At 40.1% G+C, this 14,210-nt stretch overlaps 1 protein-coding gene across 1 annotated transcript in view; it reads right to left on the minus strand.

The window, feature by feature from the left end:
- smc6.1.L (structural maintenance of chromosomes 6, gene 1 L homeolog) overlaps nucleotides 1-14,210 on the minus strand; it is a 70,040-nt gene that overhangs the window by 12,819 nt on the left and 43,011 nt on the right. Inside the window, 3 exon segments of the mRNA NM_001090081.1 lie at nucleotides 3,630-3,782; nucleotides 7,055-7,160; nucleotides 12,277-12,402. Of these exon segments, the coding sequence (NP_001083550.1) occupies nucleotides 3,630-3,782; nucleotides 7,055-7,160; nucleotides 12,277-12,402 (385 nt within the window).

The following is a 14,210-nucleotide window of genomic DNA, read 5'->3' on the forward strand; positions in this document are numbered from 1 at the left end:
TTATAACCTGTGAGTGTGTGGGGGTTACCTTTTTTTAGCGCTGATGTCTGTGTGCTCTTTTAACTGTGATGTGGAGTGGGCGAGATCTGGGGTGGGGGCCCTGAAAAATTTGAAGTACGCGGTCCCGTGATTTCTAACAGCGGCCCTGCTTAGAGCTCATGGTTGCTCGGCATCTCACTGTATGTGAATGCTCATTAGACCTGCAACGTAAAGGAGCAAATCCATGAAGAATCTCCAAGCAATTACATGGATTGCATGAAATCTAATAGTCAGCGCTGCAATCCAACAATGTGCAGTTTTAATCTGATTGCAAAGGTCGGCATTTATCATTGTGCACCACTAAATAGAAGGCTTTTGCCGCATGCAAACGTGATCAACACCACACATATGGTTTCTAGGACAAACAAAGACAGGAGAGTTGAGATAGGTACATAGATTATATCAGGATTAGCCATAGCACGCAAGTGCAAAAAGTATTTTTTTTCTTTTTGATTGCTGGAGTTCAAGGATTAATACCCTATGCAGGTATCGTATCCAATCCAATCCAATCTTCTGCATAGGGTACTGCCCAAGTTCCTTGGAAGGAATGAAGGATTATCCACAAAACTAGTGCTGGGATGTGCAGCTGCTACATAATGCCAACTAACAGTATAATATATAACAATATAATAGAATAACAATATAATGTATAACAATATAATATAATAACAATCTAATATACATGTGCTAGTGGACACTGTTAGCTTCAAAACAACCAATGCTAGTTTTATTTCTTGGCATACTAAAAGGGAATGCTATCTTGTAGCTAAAGCTTTCACTGCTCTGTACAGGATTGTTAGGGTAAGGGCACACGCTACTATTTCGGGAGATTAGGCGCCCAGCGACAAATCATTTATTCGAGCAACTAATCTCCCAGAACTGCCTTCCCGCCGGCGGGATGGCACTCAGAGCGATTTGTTTTCCGAAGTCGCCTCACAAGGATAATTTTGGCGAATTCAGAAAGCCGAATCGATCTGACTGCCATCCCGCCAGAGATTTACATTCTAGTGGCAGGAAGGCAGTTCGGGGAGATTAGTCGCCCGAAGAAGCAATTTGTCGCTGGGTGATGAATCTCCCGATATAGCAGAATGTGCCCTGGCCCTTACTGTTCTCACATACAGAATTTAGGTTGCTAAACAGTCACTACAATCAGCTGCCCTAGAGACAAGGAAGCAAAATAAACTTACTTGGCAGTTTTGATTCAGATGAACTTTTAGAAATGTAATCTTTATGGTTAGGGCCAGACGGCTGCAGATCTCGGCATGCATTTCTCCACAGGCCAAGAATCTGCTTAGCCTGCACCCAGAAACACTTTTTCCGCAAGGGTGCAAACAGATTTGGTGGATTTCGAAGCAGAAACGCAACATTTTGCATTTCGCACTGAAAGTCACCCTGCGGCTTCAGTCCTATCCATTGTCTGACTATAGCCTTAAAGGGGACCCGTCACACAAAAAAATTATTCAAAATCCTATTTTATCACATTAGTTAAGCAATTATAACAGGCAGGCAGGAGCCAAATATGTGGACACTGTTATTAAGACAAACCTTGTATCATCTCAGTATCTTGTTTGTGCATCAGAATGGGGGGACCTGATGTCCATCCCCATGCCCTGGTTACACAATTAAATGGTGAAGAGAACGGGGGAATGTGGGGAGAGCAGTGACATCTAGGAAGTGCTGAATGGAAAGTGAAAGTAATTGTCTGCCTAAGGCATAGAGGAGGGACAGACAATATTTGATTGACAGCTGAGATTTTTAAATGAGCTTACAACAGCTATGAATGCTTTAATAAAATATAGAAATTGGATTTCATGTTTAATTTCAAAAGGACTTTTATTATACAGATTTGTGTGTCTGGGTGAGAGGTCCACTTTAAAGGAAAACTAACCCCAGAATTGTGTCCCCTCTTGAAATAGTGACCGCACATGCAGAATGAGCACAGCCGAGCTCACGGGCACAACCTTCTTCTATTCGGTAATCTTCATATCGTCTTCCTCTCCTTCACACATTTCAGTCTCTTTCGGCACATGCGCAGTTGTTGGGAAGCAGAAGATTGCTCCAACTGCGCATTCACCATTACGTCGCTCACATCACAAAGATTACCGAAAGAAAGAAGATGGAGGCCGTGAGCTCCGCTGCGCTTATTCTGCATGTGCGGTTACTGTTTCAAGAGGGGACAAAATTCTGGGGTAAGACTGTGCAGGGGGGGAGGAGGACCAGTAAGTACTTAATGGGGGGGGTTTAGTTCTCCTTTAATGGGACAGTTTCCATCGGGCACAGCTCAGCACAAAATTGCTCAGAAAGCTCATATGAACACGGCTGCTATTTGCATTAATTAATATTTTCCTATTTGTTTATATTAGCAGTCAAAGCACTGTGTACCTTGTGCATCCCTGTTGTTCAATCCCGGTGTGGGACAGACAGAATTTAAGTGTCTCATGATGCCCCTCAACTCGCTTCTATTCCCTCTGTCATATTGAGCCATATAAGTGAGCAGAAATGTGTCAAGTGATGATTCTTGCATCAGTGATTTAAAGAGGGTTCCAACTTGTGTTCAGATTGTTCCCCAGAAATAAAGACTTGTTTCAATTACTTTACATTTTTTACAGTTTTTCCAAAATCTTAGATAATGTTCCTGTTTTTGGTGTTTGAGTCTGGCAGTTTAGTAATTCTGGTGCAGACTCTAAACTGTTACAATTTTGCAACATTGAGTTGATACATTTCTCAGCAGCATCTCTGGAGTATTGGCAACTATTGTATCAATTCTAACAGCTGCCTGTAATGAAACCCAGGGATTCTGCTCAGCAGGGACAAAGATAAGAAATGTATCAACTAAATGTATCAATTTAGAATAATTTAGAGCGTCAGTGACCTCCTTCTCCCAGAGCTGCTTTAGAAAGGTGAAAAATTAGGACTTCAGTATTAGAAAAACACAGAGAAGATAGAAAGTAACTGGAAAAAGTATGCTATCTGAAACCAACTGAACGGAAAAAAGTGTTGGAAGGTAAACAAACCCTTTAAGCATCTGAGGTTCTGTCCAGGCACAAATAGGGATACACATTAGCAGTGTTCAACTACTAATATTATGAGAACAGATGAAATAAAAATAACGAATGTAAATTGCAGAAGTGATCAGAAGAGCACACTGATCCATTTTATATTAAGTTGGGCTTGAGGGTATACGTTGTCTTTAATAATACACAAAAGCCGTGGATATCTTGTAAATGATATCCTTATAAACGGTGCCTAGTGATGTCATCAGTTATAAACGGAGAGTAGTGATGTCATTACTGTCACACCACTCACTGAAACTTGTGTAGTATAATAAATAAAGTACCCCCTTGTTGCAAAATATGAGGATATTAAAAGTAACCCTGGAGTTCCATGACCTGCATAAAAGAACTCGGCCTTTGGACTCGTGTTTTTATATGGTCATGGATAATATAATATCCTTATATTTTACAATAGGGGGTACTTTATTCACTATTATTGCCATAACAGAAGCAGTGCTGAATAAAAATGGACGATGTTAGACAACTAGACAAACACATTAAAAAGAAAAGTGTCAGTAATTCCGGAATTACTCTCACCATGTAGACGTCAAACTCATCCAAACACCTGAAGGGAGACTCTGCAATTGACCAGAGAGAGAGGATAAAACACACAGTGGAGAATGATCGCTCTCCCCCAGACAGAGATCTCATATCACTTAGTGCTGCCTTGTTCCCTTCTCCTGGTTGGACCTGGAATGAAAACATAAGTAGGTTATTATCCTATGTCCTAAATCATGTAGCACTAAATGCGATATGCAGGTCCTATCTTATGAGCTCATGTGCTTAAATGGGTGGTTCACCTTTAAAGTAACTTTTAGTGTAATATAGAATGACCAATTCTAAGAAACTTTTCAATTGGTCTTCATTATTTATTTTTTAATGGGCGTCGCTGACCCCCATCTAAAAAGCAGATGCTTGGTAAGGCTACAAATGTATTGTTATTGCTACTTTTTATTCCGGCCTCTCCTATTCATATTCCAGTCTTTTATACAAATCAATGCATGGTTGCTAGGGCTAAATAAAAAGCTAAATAACTCAAATTCCTTAAATTATAAAAAATGAAAACCAATTGAAAATTGTCTCAGAATATCAATCTCTACATCATACTAAGGGGCCGATTCACTAAATTCGAGTGAAGGATTCGAAGTAAAAAAAGTATTTTTTGGGCTACTTCGACCATCAAATGGGCTACTTCGACCACGAATCGAAGGATTCGAAGTAAAAATCGTTTGACTATTCGACCATTCGATAGTCGAAGTACTGTCTCTTTAAAAAAAACTTCGACCCCCTACTTCGGCAGATAAAAGCTACCGAAGTCAATGTTAGCCTATGGGGAAGGTCCCCATAGGCTTTCCTACGTTTTTTTGATCGAAGGATATTCCTTCGATCGTTGGATTTAAATCCTTCGATTCTAAGGATTTAATCGTTCGATCGAAGGAATAATCCTTCGATCGTACAATCGTAGCATTTGCGCTAAATCATTCGACTTCGATATTCGAAGTCGAACGATTTCAATTCCTAGTCGAATATCGAGGGTTAATTAACCCTCGATATTGGACCCATAGTGAATCAGCCCCTAAAAGTTAATTTAAAGGAGAACAATCCCTTTAGCTGCAGCTGGGGCTGACGTACTCCATAGCACACCTGCAGAACAGAGAGCACTCCTTGAGACCTTTAAATCTTCTTGAAGCTATAAATGAGTGCTGTTCCTTCAGTTGATGTTTAAAGGGGCGGTTCACCTTTAAGTTAACTTTTGGTAAGTTATAGAATGACCAATCCTAAACAACTTTTCAATGGGTTTTCATTATATAATTTTTTTTTTTTTTTTTTTACAGTTTTTGAATTATTTGCCTTCTTCGGACTCCTTCCAGCTTTCAAGAGGGTCACTGACCCCATCTAAAAAAAACAAAAAAATCCTCTGTGAGGCTACATATTTATTGTTAGTTCTACTTTTTATTGCTCATCTTTCTTTTCAGGCGCTCTCATTCATATTTGTCTCTTATTCAAATCATTGCTAGGGGACTTTGGACCCTAGCAACCAGATTGCTGAAATTGCAAAATGCAGAGCTGCCGAACAAAAAGCTAAATAACTCAAAAATCACAAATAACAAAAAATTAAAACCAATTACTAAACGTCTCAGAATATCACTCTCTACATAATACTGAAAGTTAATTTAAAGGCGAACAACCCCAAGAGTTTGGGAGTGGCAGTCTCTTTCCACTCTCCACTGTACATCACCCTACGATCTAGTGTATGTGGGACTAATGTACAGTGTCCCATATAACAGCTTTAGCACAGCCTGGATAATACACTGTATACTACATTAGAGATTATCGTAGCTAGATCTGAAGTCCCGTATACCTCACTACAAACCTACTGCAGCCGAGACTGATGTGCTGTACAAATGAGAATTGTGTTGGGTATAATATGAGCCAGGGCAATTATTGTGCTGTTAAATGTCACGAGATTGGGCTGCCAATTAACACGTGAATGCCAAACCAATCTTTTAGGCTGATTTCCTTGAAAAAACGAGAAAGCATTTGAGCCTGGAACTCATCAACAAATGTTTTGATAGCCTTCAAATCCCAATGATCATAACACAGATTATAGCTCCTTTGCTGCCAGCAGTTTTAACCAGAAAGATCATTGCTGAAAACATGGGAAATATGTTCCATGTACAACAGCACCACCTAATGGTGGATAAATGTATGCCACTATATTAACCTCTGTTGTCTTAAAGGGGAACTCTAAAACCAAAATTTGATAAAGAGGCCACATAACACAGAAACCCCTAATATACCCATCACAGTTACCTGTTTGTGCCATTTTCTATGCTGAAATCCAGCTGTTTAACAGTTTCTGAAATCCTGGCAGGGGGTCAGGGAATTGGGGACTTTCTGTCCGAAACCAGACACAATGCAGGTCTCTACTACAGGGTGTTCTGTGAGGTATTATACATGGAATTGCCACTGCATTTATCCTGCCATGTGTTCTAGGGTTTACAGATGGAAATAGCCCTGGGATACTATGAAGGAATCGGTCTAGAACATTTCTATAATTATTGTTTATGCTAACCTACTTATTCGTTCGTATAGGGATTCTGTCAGGATTTTTATGGTTTACTTTTTATGTAGAGGCAGCCATCTCAGTGTATTGAGCCTGATCCTGAGCTTTGAGAAAGAGCCAGCGCTTCAGGATGGAACTGCTTTAAAGGAACAGTGACAAGCTGCTGTGTAGCAATGGCGGAAATTGAAAAAAAGTCTATATGGCACAGGTTAAATAGTGGATAACAGATAACACCATTATGTTCTACAGAGCTTATCTGCTGTGTAACCTGAGCCTTTTCTCCTTTGAATGGCTGCCCCAATTTATACATAGCAGCTTATTTATATAACCAATAGTAGTGTTTCTGAAGCAAACACACCAGTTTTACCAGCGCAGGGCAACACTGCATTATGTTTGCATTACTTTAAAATACGTATCAATGTTACTGTTCCTTTAAGACAAATATTGTTTCTCCCCATCCCATTGTATTATACCACGACTAGTGGTAGATATGAGAATAGCACCGAAGCAGAAAAAAAAGCAATTTTAGCAATCCAAACAAATCCTTCAGCAGAAATGTCAGGTAGCTGCTATCTGGTTAGGTGCCCATTGTTCTGTTGATAGGCTGCTGATGGGCTGCTGGGGGGGGGGGAGGGGTGATAACACTCCAACTTGCAGTACAGCAGTAAAAAGAGTGACTGAAGTTTATCAGAGCACAAGTCACATGACTGGGGGCAGCTGGGAAACTGACACTATGTCAAGCCACATGGAAAATTTCAAAATTAAATATATAAAAATCAATTTGCTCTTTTAAAAAACAGATTTCAGTGCAGAATTCTGCTGGAGCAGCACTAATAACGGGTGCGTTTTGTAAAAAAAAATTTCCCCCAGAGACAGTATCCCCTTATGGACTTACCGTTATTGAGAGAGTCTCATTCTTATGGTCGAAGTTTATCTTGCCAGAGTAGGCCCTCTGTGATAGCAATGAGTCAAAGTAAATCTTGCACCGGAAAGTAAGGCACCTGTAATTGGGGAGGCGAATACAAAGTACAGGTAAAAAACATTTTGAGAATCTATAAAGATTTAAAGATGCTAAATGTTCAAAACTTTCCCTGCCTTTGTAGTGTTTTAAAGGGGTTGTTCACCTATGTAATGTAGTTATATTCTGAGACAATTTGCAATTGGGTTCCATTTTTTTATTATTTGTGGATTTTGAGTTATTTAGCTTTTTATTCAGCAGCTCTCCAGTTTGCAGTTTCAGTCTTCTGGTTGCTAGGCTCCAAATTACCCTAGCGACCATGCATTGATTTGAATACGAGACTGAAGTATGAATAAGAGAGGCCTGAATAAAGAGATAATTAATAAAAGGTAGCCATAACAATATATTTGTAGCTTTACAGTGCATTTGTTTTTAGATGGGGTCAGTGACCTCCATTTGAAACCTGGAAAGAGCTAAAAGAAAAATGCAAATAATAAAAAAAAACTATAAAAAAAAAACAATGTAGACCAATTGAAAAGTTGCTTAGAACTAGATATTCTATAAAAAAAAACCCCTGCCCCCCTACCCTGGGTACACCAACCTCCCTGCTGCCCCCCAGCCTACCTGCCCCCCCCCCCCGGGCAAATGCCCCTAATTTTTTTTACTTACCCCTCCGTACAGATTCTGGCCTCGGAGTTCACAGCAGCCATTTCTTGTTCTCCGATAATCACCGTGTCATTTTTGGTGCATGCGCAGTTGGAGTCAATTTCCAGTCCCGAACTGCGCATGCGCTGAAAGTCACGAAAATTTAGGAAAAATTTTCGCCAGTTTTCATGACTTTTGGCACATGCACAATGGTTGGGGACTGGAAATATACTCCAACTGCGCATGCGCCGAAACATCCGAAAAAGACTGAAGAAAGAAGATGGCTGCCGTGAACTCCAAGGCCTGAATCTGCAAGGAGGGGTAAGTAAAAAATTAGGGGCATTTGCCCGGGGGGGGCAGGTAGGCTGGGGGGAAGGATAGGGGGGGGGGGGGTTTTATTACGAGTTGGATTCTCTTTTAAAGGTGAACCACCCCTTTAAGGTGGCCATACACGGGCCAATCATGTGCTGTATCCATCTGCGAAGATAACCTGCCCTATCAATGAACCAACCACTCTCCACAGTATCTCTTATGATCATCAGGCCACCATACATGTGCAAAGAATCTTTCTAATTGGTACGTGCATGGCCCAGCTCTAGACAGGAGGAGGGCTCATTTAATTTCACATCAGGTTTTGTGTTTCTTCTCCCGAAGCTCATAAAAAGATTGAAAAATATAAAGGGCATGGGGGAAGAATTCAAGGTTAAGTAACTATTTGTAATTCCCCTTGCAGAGATTGTATTGGATACATCAATTAATTGGAAATCTGGCTGTGACTAAATGTAATGTCCTTTTGGAATCTTAAGAAACAACAGTGTGTGGAAAGAAAATGAGGAGATTGTCTGTGCCAGGCATATTACACACATCACTAGTTTGCTTAATTAAGGGCTTCAATCCTGCGTCGTGACAGCTCACTTATCTAATATTTACTTGTACAGGTATAGGATCCATTATCCCGATATCCAGAAAGCTCCAAATTACAGAAAGGCCATCTCCCATAGACTCCATTTTATCCAAATATTTAAAAATGATTTCCATTTTTTCTGTAATAATAAAACAGTAGCTTGTACTTGATCCCAACTAAGATATAATTAATCCTTAATGGAAGCAAAAGTAGACTTAAGGTATGAAGATCCAAATTACGGAAAGATCCATATCCGGAAAACCCCAGGTCCCGAGCATTCTGGATATCAGGTCCCATACCTGTAGAACTTTCTTCTGATCTTCTTTATTCACTACCGTCAGAGCTCTGGCAAATTATTTGTCCCAAAAAGCCAATCTCAGACCAAGCCAAACTGGCCAATAAATGCTGGTTTATTTGCCCACATTTGGCAAGTTTGTGCCAGCGCTGTGAGCCACAACAATTAGGCATTTGCTTTTTGAGTATCACAGGCAGAAGGCTACTCAAAGCTAGTTAGCTGTTCAATATAATACCAATAGTATAGTAATTAATTTTTAACCAATTAACCAGGCAGTGACCAATCAGTGACACTGCGGTGTTTATACAAATGGCCTGTAGATGTCACTGTGCCCAGACTTATACTGTGCATACTTCATACAGCTTGAAAGTGAAAGTTACTGTTGTGTAATGGCTGCATGAGAGCCTGCTAATAAAGCAATGTTACCATATATACTCGAGTATAAGCCGTCCCGAGTATAAGCTGAGGTACCTAATTTTACCTCCAAAAACTGGGAAAGCTTATTGACTCGAGTATAAGCCTAGGGTGAGAAATGCAGCAGCTTCTGGTAAGTTTCAATCAAAAAATTGAGGGTTTCTGCTCCCATTGGAGGTGCCGGCGTCTCATTTTTGGATGCCGGCGACCATTCTTGGACGCGGCCAATATTCTTGGAGACTATTCTTGGATGCTGGCGACTAGTCTTGGACGCCGGCGACTATTCTTAGGTGCCGGCGACTATTCTTAGACGCCGGTGACCGTTTTTGCGCTTGTCCCGAGTATAAGCCAAGGTAGAGTTTTTCAGCATATTTTGGGGGCTGAAAAACTCTGCTTATACTCGAGTATATACGGTATATTCTACTCATCCTCGGCTACCCAAAACCTAAAAGATAGAAAAATTTATATCAAAAAATGATATAAGTCCCAAAGCTTTCTTCAAGTAAAAAATATTAATTTATAGACACACCTATGACTAAGCGCCGGAGGGTGCGAAACGCGTAAGGTGGGATATGGCGGGTAGTATGTACCAGCTTTAATTCTTTTAAAATGTACTTCAATAAATTAATATTTTTTACTTGAAGAAAGCTTTGGGACTTATATCATTTTTTGATATAAATTTTTCTATAGTTGATGGCCCTTTTGAACTGGGGCAAGTCCCGTGGGCTTGGTTTGATTAATATGGACTCCCGATTTTGTATAGAGTAGCAAAACCTAAAAGACACATGGGTCATAACTGTTGCTTTTGAATCTGAGCTGAATGCTGAGGAGCAATTGCAAACTCACTGAACATTTATGTCCCATGTGGTCCCCCTTAAAGGAGAATTCAACCTGTAATAAAAAAAATCCCTCCCCCTACACTGGGTAGACCCTCCTCCCCCCAGCCTACCTGCCCCTCTGGGCAAATGCCCCTAAATTTTTTTACTCACCCCTCCGTGCAGATTCTTGCCTCGGAGTTCATGGCAGCCATCTTCTTCTTATCCGGTAATCTTCGTGTATTGACGGCATTTTCGGCGCATGCGCAGTTGGAGTAAATTTCCGGTCGTGAACAAATGCGCATGCGACGAAAGTCACGAAAATTTTCAAAATTTTTCGGGACTTTCGGTGCATTCCCATTGTTTCGGGCCTGGAAATTTACTCCAACAAAAAAGACAGAAGAAAGAAGATAGCTGCCGTGAATTCAGAGGCCCGAATCTGAATGGAGGGGTGAGGAAAAAATTAGGGACATTTGCCGGGGGGGGGGGGGGCTCTACCCAGGGTAGGGGGGAGGGTTTTTTTTTATTACAGGTTGAATTCTCCTTTAAAGTCCCTGACTTACTCAGAGTTATAGAGCTGAAAAGCAGGAAGTAGTGTTCTGGCTATTATGTTACACATCCAGTCACTCCAGCCTTTATACATTACATTTGTGGCTAACTAACTATATTAGAAACATTTTTTATTTTGCACAGCCTATCTATTTACCCAGTTTTTATTTTTACACTGAACTGTTCCTTTAGAGCTGGAAATGCAGCACGTTGTGTTTTAGGCAATAGCCCTAGTTTCTATGAACCACATTTTCTGCTTGATGATATAGGACAACCCCTAAACTCGACTTCTCAGCAGCTTCCCAGAGCACACTGAGCATGTGCAGTGCCACGGACCCTCAACAGATGGCCTAACTAAAGTTGAAAACATGGCAAGCTCTGCGACTACTTTGAAGGCCTGGATCATTACTATTTTAGGGCGGAGAAACTTTGCAATGCTATGTCCAGTATATAAAAATCAGCATTTCTAGTCTAGGCTTTAATTTTGTTGTGGTGTATAGTCATGTGGCGTACAGTCATTTCACATGTATATTTGTATGAACTACGAAGTCTCCACAAACTGGATTTTGTTTATGCTACATATTTTAAGTTTTTGTTATTTAGCCAATATTTTGGTACCAGCACATCAAATAACCTCACTAGACTATACAGTGAATCTATAGTTAGCATAAACGGCTTAATACAGGTATGGAATCCATTACCCGGAAACTCACTATCCAGAAAGCTCTGAATAACGGAATGGCCGTCTCTCATAGACTCCATTATAATCAAACAATCCAATGTTTACAATAATAATCCAATTTAAAATTTACATGATTTTCTAGTAGATTTAAAGGTTTTGTAACATACATTTAAAAAAAAAAAAAATTCGTTAGTATAGAATGAAAAAAAACAAAAAAACAAAGACAACAAACTTTTAAATCGCTAAGTCTTTATTAAGAAATAACTAAGGATGGGCAGTTTTTTTCACCTTCCTTCGCCACAAAAATGACGCCCATAGACTTGTATGGCGTTGTGCATCAAAAAAAAGACGCGCGTCCAAAGACTTTAATGGGTGTCGGCGGCAAATTTTTGGCATAACGAACAGGTCAAATTCGCCCATCCCTAGAAATTACTTACTGTAACGCCACTTGCACTCTTCAGAAAAGGCGACAGAGCGTAGATCCAACGTGCGGCGCTCAATTTTTCCTCCCCGGCGATCTCCTATAAGGAAGGAAGGGAGGAGCAAACGAGCGCAGCGGATCGCTGGATAGCCTTTTCTGAAGAGGAGCGCAAGCAGAGTTTCGGTAACTTATTACGTAATAAAGACTTTAGCGATTTAATTTTTTTTTCGTTCCATACCAACGAATTTTTTAATAAAAAAAATTGATGTTACTGGTCCTTTAATCTATGTATATCCAAATTACGGAAAGATCCGTTATCCAGAAAACCCCAGGTCCCGAACATTCTGGATAACAAGTTCCTTACCGGTATGTTCAAAGCAAACAAAACTGCGAAGGTAATAATTATCTTTGGGAACACGTAGAAATGTTCTTACCTCCGAAACTGCTGGTAACTCTTGTACCTCTGGGCCATAATTTCGTCTAACAATTTGATAAACCTCTTCAGGTGCTTGACTTTGCCTTCCACATCTTGATACCTTTCTTTTGCTTCATGGTATTGCCTTTGCAGCAGAAACAACACAATAATGTTACTGTACAGCCTCAACAAATATAAACTGCAAAAAAATAATTTTGCAATATGCTAGTTCCATAAGAAATTCTTTTTCCCCAACTTTTGTGATTATTTTTTTTAATGAAAATGAAATTGATAGTTTGCAGGTACTTCCCCAGTACATAAACAGAAAGTGAACCTTTATCCTAACTAATAGCACTCTAAAGTGGCTGCCACACTATTTTTAATTCAAACTGACACCGTACAAGAGTCGAATTATCTTGGCAAGTGCAAATTAGTTCTTCTCCACAACCTGATGAAGACATTACGAGATTGACAAATCCAGGGAAATAAACAGAGCAACCTGCAAACTGAATGACAATTTAAATGGACCAATTATTCGTTTAAAGTCAAAATCATATAGACACAGACACAAATTCACCAATCTCTCCCAGCATCCTCAGCTGCAAAATCTGAGTAAGTTTGGACATGCTAAAAGGGGACCTGTCATCCTAAGAAACAATTCCAAATTCTTTTATATCATGTTAATTGAGCAAAATAAACTTTACTTAAACTATATTTATTATTTAAATTTTGTTTTCTTCACTCTTGGAATCACACCAAGCAGGCAGCAGCCATTTTGTGGACACTGTTATTTAGATAAATTGTGTATCACCCCAAAATCTTATGTAAGCTCGAGAATGGGGAACTTAATGCCCATACACAGTGCCATACATAATTACCGTATATACTCGAGTATAAGCCGTCCCGAGTATAAGCCGAGGTACCTAATTTTACCTCCAAAAACTGGGAAAGCTTATTGACTCGAGTATAAGCCTAGGGTGAGAAATGCAGCAGCTTCTGGTAAGTTTTCAAAAAATTGAGGGTTTCTGCTCCCATTGGAGGTGCCGGCGACCATTGTTTTTGGATGCCGGCGACCATTCTTGGAGACTTTTCTTGACGCCGGCGACTATTCTCGGACGCCGACGACTATTCTTGGACGCCGGCGACTATTCATAGACGCCGGCGACCGGTTTTGCGCTTGACCCGAGTATAAGCCGAGGTAGAGTTTTTCAGCATATTTTGGGGGCTGAAAAACTCGTCTTATACTCGAGTATATACGGTATAGAGCTTTGGGAGGGAAAGGGCAATGTAAGAAGTGCAGCAACATCTAGGAAGTGCTGAATGGAAAGTGAAAGTAATTGACTGCCCCACCTCTATGCCTCAGGCATAGAGGCGGGGCAGATAATATTTGATTGACAGCTCAGATATTTAAACACCTTTATAACCGGTATGGATGTTTTAATGAAAAAAATAATTTGTGTTTCATGTTTAATTTGCAAAGGAGTTTAATTATGCAGCTTTTTATGTGTAGGTGACAGGTCCACTTTAAGATCTGCTTTAATCGTGCCATTTCTCTGGCCACTGTGCTCATCAGCTTTGATCATGCCGTCTCTGATCTCATACCATCATTTGGGAAAAGAAAACAGGAGCACATGGGAATAAATAGCCTCTGGTTCATAAGTTTCTATTTTGGCAACTATAATAACCTACTTGCAGTCGCTGAAAGATGAGAAGAACTACACTGGGTTAAAATGAGAACTCAAGAACTTTTTTCCTAAAAGTGCTTTGCCTACTGCTGGAAAGAACCGAACCCCACACACCTCTAACCACGGAAGAGAAATCCTACCTGCTCCTCCCACCAAGTATCAGTATTCAGTATATAAAAGGAAAACTATACCCCAAAATGAATACTTATGCAACAGAAAGTTTATATCATATTAAGTGGCATATTAAAGAATCTTAAACTGGAATATA

Source organism: Xenopus laevis, chromosome 5L, assembly GCF_017654675.1.
Source record: "Xenopus laevis strain J_2021 chromosome 5L, Xenopus_laevis_v10.1, whole genome shotgun sequence".
NCBI classification, from domain to species: Eukaryota; Metazoa; Chordata; class Amphibia; order Anura; family Pipidae; genus Xenopus; species Xenopus laevis.